Below are 15,073 nucleotides of genomic sequence, written 5' to 3' on the forward strand. Positions count from 1 at the left end.
GCAAGAACCTCTAATTTTCAAGAATGTCTTAGAGAAAGTAAAACACAATTCAAGCCTTAAAAATTATTTGACTGAATAATTTTCTGAAATTCTGTTTGATCACCTGACAGTAAGTAAATAAAACCAGAGATAGTTTCTTACTTTCAAAGATAATAATCATAATGACTAGTATTTTTAAATACTTGCCAAAATTTATTTTAATTGCTTGTTATGCATGATTTCATTTAAACATCATAGCAACCTTATAAGAAAAGCATTATTTTCTATAGTTTACACTGAAAGAAAAGAAGCATAGCAAAGCACCATTCTTCATCCATGGTAAGACAACTCAAAAGTGTTAGAACTGGGATTTAGATGCATATAGTCAAAGTCTTGAGGCCGCCTATTTAGCCACCATGCTCCATGGGTCATCCACCCCTGCCTTCCTTCCATCATAGGGAGAGTGGAACCTGGGTTACATTTCCAACATCCAGCCACACTTCTGTAGCCAGACTCTCAAGCCAGCTCAGACCCTCCAAACTTTAGGTGTCTTAGTTCCTAGGTCTTAAACTATGTTAAATTCTACCTCTGACCCACTTAAAAGCATTGAGTGCTATTTGGAACAAACATCCTTAAAAGAAGCTCTCCTGATGGGTGTGACTCAGTGGTTGAGCATCAGCCTATGAACCAGGAGGTCACAGTCCGATTCTCAGTCAGGGAATAAATCCAGGTTGCAGGTCCAATCCCCAATGTGGGGCAATCCCCAGTGTGGGGCATGCAGGAGGCAGCTGATCAAATTTTCTCTCTCATCATTGATGTTTCTATCTCTTCCGCCCTCTCCCTTCCTCTCTGAAATCAATAAAAATATTTTTAAAGAATGTCTCTTGTTTTTCCACTTCTGCTCTGCCACCAGCCCATCTTAACTCCTTTGAACTCTCAGATCAATGACTGTGACCTTTATTCTATGTATGAACCACTGGATTTGGCATTTATTCCTGATGTTCTTGATGTTTAAACACCAGTGTCCAAAGAATGCTAACTATTCCTCTGAATTGCTACACCCTTTGCTGCCTTGAATAGGCAGCTCTAAACCATTTTTTCACACAGCTCCATTCAATCCCAAGAGTGGGGCTCTGTGTAAAAGGGGTGGTTATCTCTTTGGCTCCTTTATTCTGTCCTGAGAATCAAGCTATATCAGGTCTCATGATCCAAAGATCTAATAAAATGACAACAAACAAATGATTGTGTGGAAACATATTTATTTATTGTATATTTGTAATCTTACATCAGTTACAGTCACATCTATGTGATATATAATGTTACAAATGCACATAATATATACTTGCTTGTTGTTCAATGCTATCTTCTAGGTTTTTACATAGAAGGGGATGGAAAGATACCTACTCATCCTTCCTCATAAAAACAAAAAAATGCACTTCCTTGGAAAGAAACATAACCGATCACCTGTTTTCTGTAACTGTATCAGCCACATTAGACAGTTAACAATAATAAAATTATATAAAATAATAAATAATACAATAAAACTTAATGCTATAAAATAAACAAAGAATAAGGGAGAACTAAATGCGACATCATCCCATTTTAGGAAACCAATTAATAAGGTTGCAATGTTATGTTTGACAGTTGTCTGGTTATTTCTGTATTTATATTTAGTGGGTAGTAGAAAATTGTTCAGAAACACAGAAATACATAGAAAAAGTCCCTCCATTTTTGGTACTTATAGCAGTTCTGAGGCTTATACCTCATGCTACAAAATTCTGTTCAGAAACAGAAACTTCCAACTTTAGGGTGAGACGAATCTGCCAAAAAAGAGAATGGTCTTAGTTGTTTTGTGCATTATAAAGAAGAGGAAAGGATGATCGGCCACAAACTGTGGGCCTCCATGGCCAGTTCTCCCTGACATGATAGCCCCAGTTCCAGCAGTTGCTTCCGTGCCCTCCTCATTGACTTCCACAGTGGCCTGATGAAATACTTCAGACAGAAACAGTTCATCTCCTTCTGACATTCCTAAGAAATTGGCCTGGCCCTTGACGAAGGCATCATTCATGCCCATGCTTCTCAGAATGGGTTTAAGTTCATAGTGCTCTTCTAATTTGAACTGAGGGATGTACGCCTCAACATCATCTTCTGCCATTGAGTCTTTGCTGATCCAGTTGTTGAGATTGTCATAAGTTATTTCACCTTCCAGCTACAAATCCAAAAATTAAAAAAGAAAAACACAGTGAGTGCTTAGAAATGAAGGAAAACAACTTCTAAGTCTAATGTTAAAAATCAGTGACTTTAACGTTACTACAATGTGGGTGATATAAAAGTTTATTAGATTGGTAAAGTTTTTGTAAGAAGGTAATAGGTATGACATAAAATGAATGAAAGTTGGAGACATGCCACACTTACTATCAACCAATTCACATATTCATGTAAAAAATTGCACACAATTTCCTAAGGTGTATACATGTTCAGCATAAAAAGCAAATTTAGTCCCAGAAATCTAAAACAACTAAAGTTGGAATGGCTTACCAACTCCAAGCCAGTAGACACATTAGCAATTTCATCTGGAAGCAACATGAACATGCTGACATCCCCAGCATATGGCAGTTCTAGAATCTGAACCTTTAGGTCTTCTATGTATCCAATGTTCAGTTTTTCATGCAAGTACATCATCTGTACAGATTTACGCTGAGTCTAAAGTGATTAAAGAGTAAAATATGAAAGTTAATTCTAATACGTCAAGAGACTTACAATTTAACATAAAAGAGAATGGGTTCTGCTTTAGTGTTTAAGAAATATATTTTTAAAAATCAATAAAATAAATTATTTGTATACAGTATTCTGATCTTACTACCTTTTTCAAGATTACACCCATTATGGACAATACTAATAATAATAAAACATTTGTTTAGTACCTATCATGGGCCAAGAACTCTACTAAATCTCATTGAATCCTTAACAATAACCTTTGGAGTTCAATATTATTATCCAAGTTTTGCTGATTAGAAAATGGAATTCATGGAATATAAGTAAGTGGTAGAGCCTACGTTTGAGTCTAGGAATTAAGTATAAAGCCCATGGTTTTTCATCATTACTCATACGACCTCATAAAATTACTGAGTGATATTCAGTAGCTAGAACAAGTTAACCAACTATCCAATGTCCATAAGTTATAACGAGCACATCATGTAGTGACATTAACAAGTGGTCTTTATTTTTTATTTCTCTGTCTTGTCTAAGACCCTACAATACATGTTAGGAAAATCTGTCTTGTTGTCTCATACCGAGTTCACACGGAAAGGATAAAGCCCAGTTAATTTCTTCTGAAATGGAGTTTTCCATTTTCCTTTGAAGTAGACAGCATTCACCAGGACCATCCTTGTCTCTGAATCTACAGAACCTTCAGGTAACAAGTTTGAAATTTTACCTACAAAAAAATAAAATAAAGAAAAAAAAAAGATGTCTGTTTAGGTCTCATGATCAAAAACTGTGAAATTGCTATAATTTCTTGAATCTTTTGAGTTGCCATTTAACTCAGAAGACACATTTGGCAAACTCTACAGAGATGTTGATCTTTAAGCTCAAATTTTCCTCTCAATTTATTTAAAGCGTAAGTAAAAACCAGAGCAAATTCCTCAGAAGATTTTCAAAATTCAAGGGAAAATGAAGAAGTAGTGCATTTAAAATTTAGAATTACTATAAAAATTGCAGTGGAGATGTTCACTTCCTTTCATATTGTTTTCTCAGTTTTACAGTTGCATAAAGTTATTTAATTCCATTGGAAATGAAAGGTAGTCTCTTAAGGAAGATAATAGTGTCTTTCCACAATATGTCACATAGTGCTCCTGCTAGATCTGGTCTAGACAGTCTATGGGTTTGACCCATTGATTCACTCAAGACAATTTTTTTGGAAGTTTAGACTAGACCTATACAAGGAGTAATGCAGATTCATGAGCTGAGCAAGGAGGGAATGTCCTGGTGGGGCTGAGAGTATTATTGCAAGTGACAGTCAAAATCAGGTCTGAAAAATATGTGATAAATTCTGTAATAGAGCTAAATAATGCATAATACTATGACGAAAAAGAGAAGGAAGTAAAAGAGTGAGCCAGAGAAGGTTCTCAGAAATGAAAACATCTGAACGTGATACCTTTTTTAAAAAAGTTCTTTAAGAAATAGCTCATTATAGTGAATACCTACTCTGCATTATTTAAACCACTAAATACATTATTTTATTTAATCCTCACAACTACTCTATTAGGTGAGTATTAGTGCCATTTTACACAAAAGAACACCATTGTGAGAGAGGTTAATAATCTCAAGACTACAGTCTAGGTAACCTAGTCAGGATTCTGTCTCCACTGTCCTCCCCACTCCAGTCCTACTGACAGAAAAAGGACTAATAAAAAGGTCACTGTATTCTGACCAGCTTTAATATATCCGCTCAATATCTCCGCTCAATACATTCCCCAGGCAATTAAAATTCTTGGTTGCTATTGAAATCTACTAATGTTTTATTTAACTTTATGGTGCATGTGGCAAAACTAGTATTTGATCATAACAAATGAAACAGAAAATTCTCTCAAATTATTATAAAATTTGGTAAGACAATCAGCCCTGATTACTCCTTGGCATTTTGGCAATACAACTGATATTCATTTACAGCCATTTGGCACAATGCTTAAAGAGAAAACTTATGCTGTTCTCAAAAGGCATAACTTTCATGTGTCTTTAATTTTGCACTTCATTTTTACTTTCACCTCTTTAATCTTCACTTTTCCCATCTCCTTTGTGGCAGCAGTTTGTCAGTGTTTTAGAACAGTGGTTTAAAAATCCAGAATGGAAATGGAGAAGTAATATTAATAGATTAACTACTTTCTGAGAGACAAAATATTTTAAATTCTATAGCACTTAGTTCATGTTTTTTCCCTGTAATGGTAGCTAAGCAATCAAGACACACAATTATTGCTGGAAATGATGTTTTAACCTGAGAAGTTAAGAAAATCCTTTTTTCTTTTTGTTTTTTTTATTTGTTTGTTTGTTGTTGTTGTTTTTTTTTTGTCCACAGTGGATGGAGTGTCACAATTATTTCAATCCTGCTGTTTTCTATATTTGAAAACATCTGCCATCTGTCATATTCTATTCTAATGTAATATCAAAAATCCAATTATTTGAGTATTAAGCATATGTCTTCTATTAGTAGCCCTCAATTAAAACACTTACTAAGCTAAATAAGAATAAGGTTGCATTAACCAAAGTAGCTAGGGTTGAATGAATTTTAAGGGATTAAGGACTAAGTTCAAGGATGGTTTTAAAAAATAGATTTTATTTTCTAAGTGGAAAGAATAGAAAATATTTCCTTGGTTTTACCTTTGGTTTGAGTCTCAACCCAGAAATTAATCTTTTTTCTGGCTCCTTCTGCACACTCTAAAAAGTCAACTTCCTGGGGTTCTGTAGAGTAATATTTCTTAGAGAGTCGGATGTATTCCTTTAAAGCGGAAAAATACAGGAGGTTACATAGAATATATGCTAAACAAGGCTTTGTACAATTGTGAATTATGGGCTTCCTGTCAAGACTGGAGGACCTGAGGTTGGCGGGCAGTAGGGGTAGAGGTTGACTATGGGGAGATGCTGCTGACAAAGAAAATGGTGCAGACTATAAGCACTCAGTGGACCTCCTTCCCACACTCCAGTCCCAACACTGCTTGCCCTCCCGCACTGTTCACATTATAGACAGCAAATAAGAAGGAGGTGGACCTTGCAGACAGTGACTCTGGAAGTCAGCTGTGTTCCTCCTGACTTACCCTGCAAGTGGGAGTTTTGCAGCAGGTAGAGAAGCACCCACAGGGGGAGCACGGGGACACTGCCAAGGCCTTAGGGAGCCTTAGGGAACCCTGTGCAATTCTGACTTTCCCTACAAGCATGAATCCTAGAGAACAGCTTTGAAAGTGACCTTACTGCAGGTTTAGGTCCCTGCATTTGATTAACAGGCTGTACTTACTTCCTTGAATTGCGCAGTCTTCTCTCCAAACAGCTTATTGGCACTTTCCAATATGTAACCCCCCTTGGTCTCATTGATAGCAGAGATGAGATCATGGAAGCCTGAATGGATTGTGTTTTCAGCTTGTACCTTGAACAGAAAGGAGGGATCCTCTTTATATAACATGGGACTGCTAAGTAAGATCTTTCTTAAGCAATGGTATTTTTTTATATATAATAATAAAATACTGCATTAACATATACTTTTTTCTGGGACTTAAGAGGAATCTCTGAGAAAATACTTTTGATATGGATGTGGTGCAAAACATATAAGATAATGTTTTACTTGTTTCATTATTTTGCCCATAGATTGGATTTAACCTATGAAATAACCAACATCCTAGAAGAAAGTGAGGCTCCTTCTATAGTTTAGTAAACCTTAAGGTCTCTAAGGAAATTTTATATTAAAATGTTACTTTACAGATGTTACTTTACAAGAGATTATTTGATTTTGGGTTATGGGCCCACAATGCAATATTCAGTCATGTGTCATAGAACTGTACCTAAAGTTTGTAAACAGGATGACGGACATGGGACTCAGTCATAGCAGAAGACTTACAGGTGACTGACAGCTGTCTCCAGAGACTCGGCTGCATCTCTCTATATAGGCCCTCTGCACCTCCTTTAGCCCTCAATTCCCTCTGTAACAGCCAGAAAACTATGGGAGATATTGCCACATAACCTTTCTCAGGAGTGTAATTATGGAAGTTGGTTACCAATAGGAACACATCTGTGTCTGTTCCTGGATAGCTGATAATTAACGAATGGAGTATTGAGAAAAGATCATACTACTTGAGATAGATAGATAGATAGATAGATAGATAGATAGATAGATAGATAGATAGATAGATAGATATGGGGGATATATAAAGGTCGTTGGCCTCTTATGAAGTCATTGAACCTGACCTTCTTCATTCCTCAACTATTTGTCACTACTTATCCTTTCTCCTCTGGAAATCTGCATTCATGCTTGTGTATTCTAGGAGTCTCTCTACCATAGTTTTAGAATAAATTACACAAACCCAACTAGAGGCAGGGTTGTGTGACATAATTTATAACGAGTCTTGGCCTAGAAGTCAGGAAGTCTGCATTCTGCTCTAGCTCTGTCCTTTTTTTAGCAGTGAGACCCTAGAATATTTACTTAAAGATTCTGAGTCCTTTTTTTTCTGGAAGTGCAGGGATCTGTACTAAGTTCCTTCTCAGTTTAATGTCATGACTTTAAGACAAGAAGATTTTAGAAATGAAGTACAAAAGAAATATGAATGAATGAGTCATATACCTTCAAAATAGCATCAGGATAAGTGACCTGCATCTGCTGCATGAGCTGACAGCTGGTGTCTTTCTCTGGGGTCACTGGGGTCACTTCATGGGCTCCAACACTGTTAAACTGAAGCACCTACAATTGGAATTAGAGGGAATGATTACATTACATGTTCCTGCTAAATTACTTAACTTTTAAACCATTGCCAACAGGTACCTCTTCGTGGCCCGATGTCTAGTTCCCTGTCATTGTGTATGGGATACAAACACAGATACCTTTTATATGTAATATGTGTCAGTCAACCTAAATTTCCCTCACAGGAATCAGTATGATGTATTTTATACTAATCTATATACTACTCATTAGTCTCTAGGCTCAGAGAGCTTCAATGCCTTCATAAACACTGTCAAAGCCACCATTTTAAACACAGATAGGTCTTGTTCCCAAAGTTTGTGCTCCCTCCTCCAAGCCAAAGAGCTTCTCCTCTTGCTTTTAAGTAGGGAATTAACCAAATTTGCTTTTGAATTTTAAAACCTGTACATGCAGCAGAATAACCAAAAAAAAAAAAATGATTTAAAATCTTGGCATAGTCCCATGTGCTCAAGCACTTTCCAGGTACAGAGAAACTGTCTTGTGCCCAGAGCAACCCATAAGCTACTTTTCTTTTGGTATCAAAATCAATGGTTTTATTTTAACAACTTAGAGTGCTTTATGTAGCATATGCCTTAAAAACATATTGCTTCAGAGTGCTAGTGATTTCTTTACTTTTAAAAAATTAAGACCCTGATGTGTTGTAAAGTTGTGCAGTTTACTGTCTTTATTTTTTCAACACAAAGAAAATAAAGAGGAAGGAGGGTTGCAAAATGCTGCTGGCATCAGAGTTGAGCAAACTGAGTTTTGTTGTAAGTCTTGATGTTTAAACTGCCACAAACACAGGGAGTGCTGCAGCTATCCCTTTCCTCCTGCGAGGACATTGGCCAACACTCTCACTCTTCAAATAAGGTCCATTCTAAATGGGTCACCGTGTACTTGGGAAGGATATATACACACTCAGGTGCAATTCTCACGGGAAATCCCAAGGTAGCCAGTGGCATTTTGGTGTGACTGAAAGCACAATATATGCCTGTGAGAAACCAGAGCATTCAATGTTAATGTTCATGTACATGTGTTTGTAAAAGAATTTTAATTATAGGATGACCTCGTCTGGGTCACTGACCTAGGAGATAATAGGATCATGTGAATTTTCAATGTGTTGAATTCATCCCATAGGAATATTGCAATGTGCAGTTGAAGTAGTCCATTGTACTTTTAAGGCCCAAGCCTCAGTAAAAGGGTCCCCTGACTGAGCTTTGTCCATTCACTCAGGAAGGAAACCAGCTGCCGGACACCCTTTCCATCTTGATTTTGAAGACTGACCATCAGGCCAGGCCGCATTTTGCTGACATGATCTCACGGGGTTGATAACCTGGCTGAGTCAACATTGCTCTTCTTGTATCTCCAAGAGTGTGGTGACCACGGCTCTGGGACATTCTTTTCTTTTTTGTGACACTCTCTTAAAACTATTCAGAGTAATTAATTCCATTAATAAGCAACAAACACAAAAAAGATATAAAGAATGAAAAACACTTTCAAACATTAGAATATTATAATGCAAGATGTTGTCAGTATTCATCCTTGCAGCCCTGCAATATAAGAAACTCCTATATTCCTTCTGCTATCTACAGTCAATGATTCATGATTTGCCTATTGTGTAGATTTGAATCTAAGGAACTAATGTTGTAATAGCAGGTGATGATTGCTGACCTTGAGATTGCCAAGGTATCTCAAGCCCACACTCAGAGCAATTCTACAATTTGGTTCAGGAATCATTCAGTCCGTATTTAGAGTTTCAACAGAAACTTACCTTTGCCATCTGGTCTGCAGTGTTGCCTTTGGCACCCAGGTAGACCATGACCATGGTGGATGAGATGCTCCATGGAGAGAAGAAGAGATTCTGGGTGGTGCTTGTATTGGCCAGATGCTTAAAGAAATTGATGGCAAAAATTGTGTTTGCCACATAAAGGTCTTCCATTGTTTCAATCTAGAATGAAAGTGAGGAAGAAAACACAGCTCTAAAAGATGAGACAACATTTTGGGTGATGTCATTAGAGGTGTAGTACAGGCTGTACCCTGCACATGGTAGGGGCTTCCTCTCTGTTCTGCCTTCAGGGAACAATAAGAAGTAGAGCAGGGATAGCATTAGGGTTATGTGACCCATTCAGCCATATGGGCCCCAAACTTGGTGCAAAACTGTGCTTTTACCATCTTGAAATTCTCAGTAATTTTAAACAAGGGGCTCTACATTTCCCTTTTACATTGGATTCTGCAAATTTTTAAGCCAATCCTGAGATGTAGTAAACAGTCTTATGATGAGTAGTAACACTTCATATAATAATGATAATAACAACAATAACAATAAATAGCATTTACTGCGTCTTACTATATAAGAGAGTCTGTTCTAAATATTTTACCTGTACTAACCATTTTGTACTTACTGAAACCCTATAAGGAAACCCTAATTCCTCTTTTACAGAGGAAGAAACTACTGCACAGAGAAGATAAGAAAAGTAACCAATGTCACTTGACTAGGAATTGAAGTCAGGTGGGTGACCTCCAGGGTCATGCTCTCAACCTCTATGATACACCTGCAAATAAACACCACACACACAGGAAAATTCACACATATTCAAACATATGTCACCTGCACACATATTCATGTTGTCCCCCATTGAGATGGCAAATCTTCTTTTAAATATCCTACTTGTTGAAGTGGCTTAGACTCATTGTTTGAGGATTGGAGCTTTCACAGTACTACTCATATCTGCTCCCCTACACACACACACACACACACACACACACACACCTATCACAGCCTTGCACACACACACACCTATCACAGCCTTGCTACAAAGAGCTTCCAATGGTGAGTTCATTATTGGGAGTGCTGGGAAGGCTCCTTTCCTCTCCTGCCACATGCTAGCAAAGAAGTCAATGCCATACAAACTGTGCGACAAGTTAGTTAACCTCTCTGAGCATCAGGATGGAACCTACACTTTCAATGAAGGTAGCACTGTAAGAATGATCCTGGATATCTCATAAACACACACACACACACACACACACACACACACACACACACACACACACCAGATCAACCATCTGAAGAAAAATGACAGACACACCTTCCATGACCAAAGCCTTCCCATGCAACCAAATGCTTGGACACGCCCAGATGTGTGGGAGTATCTGTGGGTACTGGCCAATGATCATCTTTCTGGCTGCATGTTATGCTTTCGTAATGGCTTGTAACACACCCTACAATTACCAAAATATATGTGTATCAAACAACATGGACACTCATCATTCCACAGGAAACCGTCTTGTGGAAGTGGTTTCCCAGAGCTGGGGAGGAGCTGGGAGGCCCCCAAGATGAGGCATGCCCTGCAGCTCTTGCCTAGGCTCACTCAGCAGGGCTTCCCAACCTGGGCCCGCACTCGCTTCTCTGCCTAATCCATGTCTTATGTGAACACTTGGGTCATGAATATTTCTTTTTAAGAAAGTAATTGCACTTTGTATCAACATTTCTCATTTGAAACACCACCTGAATGTATGTTATCAAGACTAACTAGTAAATTAAGTAAAGCTTGTCTCTGAAACTCCCTCACCTCTTCTTCTCATTTTATCTTCACAGGATCTCTATGAGGCAGATACTATGATCTTCATTGAGAGTATAGGTTCCACCCTGATGCTCAGAGTGGTTAACTAACTTGTATAAGGTCACACAGTGTGTATGTAATTGTGCAGGGATTTAAGCCTAGGTCTGCTTCAGAACCCACTCTATCCAATGTCCCACACTGCCTCGCCTGCTGCTGTTCAACTTCACTCTACAGTGTAAGAGTTTAGGCAAGTTTGTCACTTGAGAAATGCTAGAAAGAGGAAATAAGAAGAGGAAGTTTGCAAGTCTGTAATGCTCCTAGAAGGCTTTTTAAGTAAAAAGTAAAGTCATTATATTTTTTTCTCTTGCTTCATCACTGACATTAGATTAACTTGAGTGGCTCAGAAATGTGTTTCCTCTTCGTTTTCCAGTTTTAAAGTGTCTTTATAATCGTATTGGGTAGATTTTTTTTTTGTAAAATATCTCAATATTTTGGAAGTGAACTGAGAATTAATAAACAAAATATTTCTTTAACCCATGTGAAAAGAAAAACAAATATGTGATCAGAACCAGAAAAGTAAATGTAGGTTTCTCTTGCAGCTAATTCTTTATAATAACCTGAATAGTCAGTCTCCTGGACACTAAGAAAATTTAAGTGTCAAGAGAAACTATCAGAGAGGGCTGTTAATGCCAAGTTAGGATTTCAGGTGGAAAAAAGGAGATAAGGACAAAATTAAATTATCCCAATGCATTTACCTCTTTTAAAAAGAGTTGAAATTTTATTGGTAAAATAAGGTACAATTAACTGAATTTAACATTAAAAAATATATGCCTATATTGCAGCTACCAAACTGAGTTGTTTTGTTTAATTTGCATAATTTTGTCCCCAGAAAAGCATAGTAATTCCTGTTATACAGATGAAAATATGAAGATGTAGATTGCACAGCTAGTCAGTTTCGAAGCCTCAACTAAATCTCAGCCTTCTGATTGCAAGATGAGGGCTTTTCCTACATGAGACTTGAGAAGCTTATAGTTTTAGAAATCTCTGAAGGCATACATATACAGTGTCCAGTGACCCTGAGACAAGTCCAGGGTTTACATTTAGGTGGGTGAGAATCTGCCTAAGACAGTGGTTCTCAACCTTGGCTGCACATTAGAATCACCTGGGAATCTTTTTAAAATCCTGATTTCTGGGCCTCATCCTCCGGAAATTCTGTTTCTTTGTTATGGAGTGGGGCCACAACATTAGTAACAAAGAAACAGAATTTCCGGAGGATGAGGCCCAGAAATCAGGATTTTAAAAAGATTCCCAGATGATTCTAATGTGCAGCCAAGGTTGAGAACCACTGCTCTAAGACAATGTAAATTAAAGTCACAAAGTGACATCAAATAACACCATCGCCCAGAACAGGTAGCACCTGTTGTGAATTTCTTAAGAGTAAGTCATACAACTTCATTAGCTCCTAAGTGTTATGCTCGTAATTCATGTTTAATATTATCCTTGAAAAGAATGATGGAAAGCATATGTGGGGCGGGGCTCCATGACGTTTGTGGCAGTTCCTGCTACACAAGTTGACAAATGTGCCACTGAAACTTGGCACAGGTCATGAAGAACTCGGGAGGTGCCCCACTACCACAGTCCCTCTTCATGTTGGCACTGGATGGTAGATTTGAACTTTCTGTGGCATTTAAAACAACAATTTTTGTGACTACACAATGCAAATAGTTTGAAGTTGACCACAAAAATCCACAAGAACAAAGAAAATAATAATTCCAAGGAAATTTCCTGTTCAAAACGACCAAATTTCCCCCTCTTTTAAAAAGAGTTGAAATTTTATTGGTAAAATAAACACACACAAACAAAATAAAAAACAGTTTCTGATATTTGATGACTTTCATAGTGAATAATTGCCTATTTGTGGAGTACTTAATTATTTATTGCACTATTACTTCAGTCAATTCAACAACAATTTTGGCAGATTTTTCCCTTTCCCTAAATTGACCAAATATTGAACTAAATTCAATACATATATTCTGGTATTGAACTGACCCAACCCAGAAAGCTACTAATTTCTGATTATTTTAGATGAAAACTCAGTCATCTTTTAAGTTTCTAAATATGTATGTACAATTGATAAATTACTTTCAATTGCTTAAATGAATGTTTTAATTACCTTAACTATTCTTATTAAATTCAGTGTCAAAACACTAGCTAGTAAAGAATATACATATTCTAGCCTGCTCGACAAACTTAACATCACAACTTTAATGTACATTTTAGTTTGCTTAATGTTACATAGGCATTTGTGGCTTCTGAGATTCAAGACACACACACACACACACACACACACACACACACACACACACACAAACTATCGTAGCCATGCTACAAAAGAGCTTCTGATGCTGAGTTCATTATTGGGAGTGCTGAACAGCTATAAATTTATTTCAAATCTTGCACTAAAATATTTTCAGTTTAACAGCTAAACAAGAAAGCACCACTAAATTTTTACTCATCCTCTAAAAACATCCCACGTTTTAAATTTCATTATATTAGTAACACCAAGATGAGGGAAGAGAAACAATGAAACCAGAGTTCATAGAGATAGTCATGGAAATACCTTGCTATTCTCTCAGGTGCTGGCTGACAGGAAACGGTCCTCCAAGAGTTGTTTGAGTTCAGACATGGTGATGACTGGTTTTATAAAGCATGGCCCCTCCCACAGAGCAATTTTTTTCTCTCTCTCTTTCTAATCTGTATCCTTTGAGTGATTCAACATTTTACTCAGAAAGAGCTTGTTTGCTAAGGTATCACTTCAGAAATTTGTTGGGAGGATGACGTCACTCAGAGACATGAATTTGGCAATATCTACACATGCCTGTTAACATTAGCTAAAGCCTGTCAGCCTCAGTTTAAAGGGTCTTTCTCTATACCTTCATTGAACGATAATACTAAGTTCAACAATATCCCTTCTATCTTTCCACAGGTTTGTCCTGTGGGCTCTTTGTAATACATAAAGGCAATAGAATTCTTTCTTTTGCTTCTAGCAACCACTTAGGGGTCCTTTGGTCATGGGAAGAAAAAGAAAACTACTATCTTTCTCAGAAATTCTCTATTTTAAAATCTTACATTTTTCTCAAGCTATAATTTCCTAAATAATTCTGGGTTCCACTCTAATCTCCTGCCACCAGCCACACCCAATGCTCTTTTCATATGACCTTGTTTAGAACATAGATCTTATCTATTGAACAGTGGAAATCCATGGTATAATTTAAGATGATTTTTATCTATAAGTAAATAATGGATGTTGATTAGAAATTGTGATGTTAAAAACTTGATTGAGAAAATTGCAAGTTTTTCTTAGACCCAACCAAAGGAATTTGAGGAACAAACATAAGCAAAAGATATGCATGAAAATATAATTTGAGTTCAAAGATATTCATGCTGTTAGAGATTATTGAAAAGTGTTTGCAACACATTGTAAAGATGGATTCACTCCTATTCTCTTTACTTTTATGTTCAAGAAGTCCCAAAAGAGGTAGTATGAAGAGAAGTAAAGGCACCGTGCTTCTTCTCCGCTGGCATGGGAAGCTCCATGTCTGTGCAGGGAGAGCTGGGTGGACAATCTGAGGTGTCAGTGAAACCAAGACTGTGGGTTTGAGTCCTTTGTGAGTCCTTCTCAGTTTGGCTGTGGGCCATAGAGCCAGATTTATCCTTGCCTCATCTTGCTAGTGTGAGTTTCCGGTCAAAAATGAGTGGGAGGCATGGAACAGCTGACATATCTCAGACAGGAAGGCGGGGTGGGGGGGAGACGGGAAGAGATTAATCGAAGAACTCATATACATATATACATAACCAATGGACACAGAAAACAGTGTGGTGAAAGCCTGGGTGGGGCAGGGGTTGGGAGAAGGGGAAATTGGGGGACATCTGTAAATAATGTCAACAGCAAGATAAAATAAAATTACGAATAAATAGTTAAAAATAAAAAAATGACTGGGGCTACTTAACCCAAACCCCTCATTATCGTTAGAGGGACAATGGCATAGGAGTGTTCTTCAGAAACTTTGTCTGGAAATCAAAAGCCAAATTA

General features: G+C 37.3%; 1 protein-coding gene across 3 annotated transcripts; it reads right to left on the reverse strand.

Annotated features, from left to right (window-relative positions):
- Nucleotides 1-1,221: 1,221 nt before the first annotated feature.
- On the reverse strand, nt 1,222-13,759 carry SERPINB2 (serpin family B member 2). Of its 3 annotated transcripts, XM_036323703.1 has the most exons (8): nt 13,601-13,759; nt 9,189-9,365; nt 7,304-7,420; nt 5,987-6,115; nt 5,356-5,473; nt 3,273-3,415; nt 2,518-2,682; nt 1,222-2,188 (listed from the first exon to the last, which is right to left on the reverse strand). In XM_036323703.1, exons 2-8 carry the CDS (start codon nt 9,354-9,356, stop codon nt 1,784-1,786), a joined length of 1,245 nt encoding a protein of 414 aa, XP_036179596.1. In that variant the 5' UTR covers nt 9,357-9,365; nt 13,601-13,759; the 3' UTR covers nt 1,222-1,783. The 3 variants fall into 3 exon arrangements, with proteins under 3 accessions (XP_036179596.1, XP_036179598.1, XP_036179597.1); XM_036323705.1 differs by lacking the exon at nt 5,987-6,115; XM_036323704.1 differs by lacking the exon at nt 13,601-13,759 and having other exon boundaries at nt 9,189-9,387.
- Nucleotides 13,760-15,073: the final 1,314 nt, after the last annotated feature.

The sequence above is a fragment of the Myotis myotis genome, unplaced genomic scaffold (genome assembly GCF_014108235.1).
Source record: "Myotis myotis isolate mMyoMyo1 unplaced genomic scaffold, mMyoMyo1.p scaffold_m19_p_9, whole genome shotgun sequence".
NCBI classification, from domain to species: Eukaryota; Metazoa; Chordata; class Mammalia; order Chiroptera; family Vespertilionidae; genus Myotis; species Myotis myotis.

Excerpts from the sequence above, each read along its gene's own strand:
- SERPINB2 (XM_036323703.1), bottom strand. The coding sequence starts at position 9,356 with ATGGAAGACCTTTATGTGGCAAACACAATTTTTGCCATCAATTTCTTT. Across the intron at positions 7,421-9,188 it reads CTGCAGACCAGATGGCAAAG|GTGCTTCAGTTTAACAGTGT; the intron begins GTAAGTTTCTGT and ends TTCCAATTGTAG. Across the intron at positions 2,683-3,272 it reads ATCCTTTCCGTGTGAACTCG|ACTCAGCGTAAATCTGTACA; the intron begins GTATGAGACAAC and ends TAATCACTTTAG.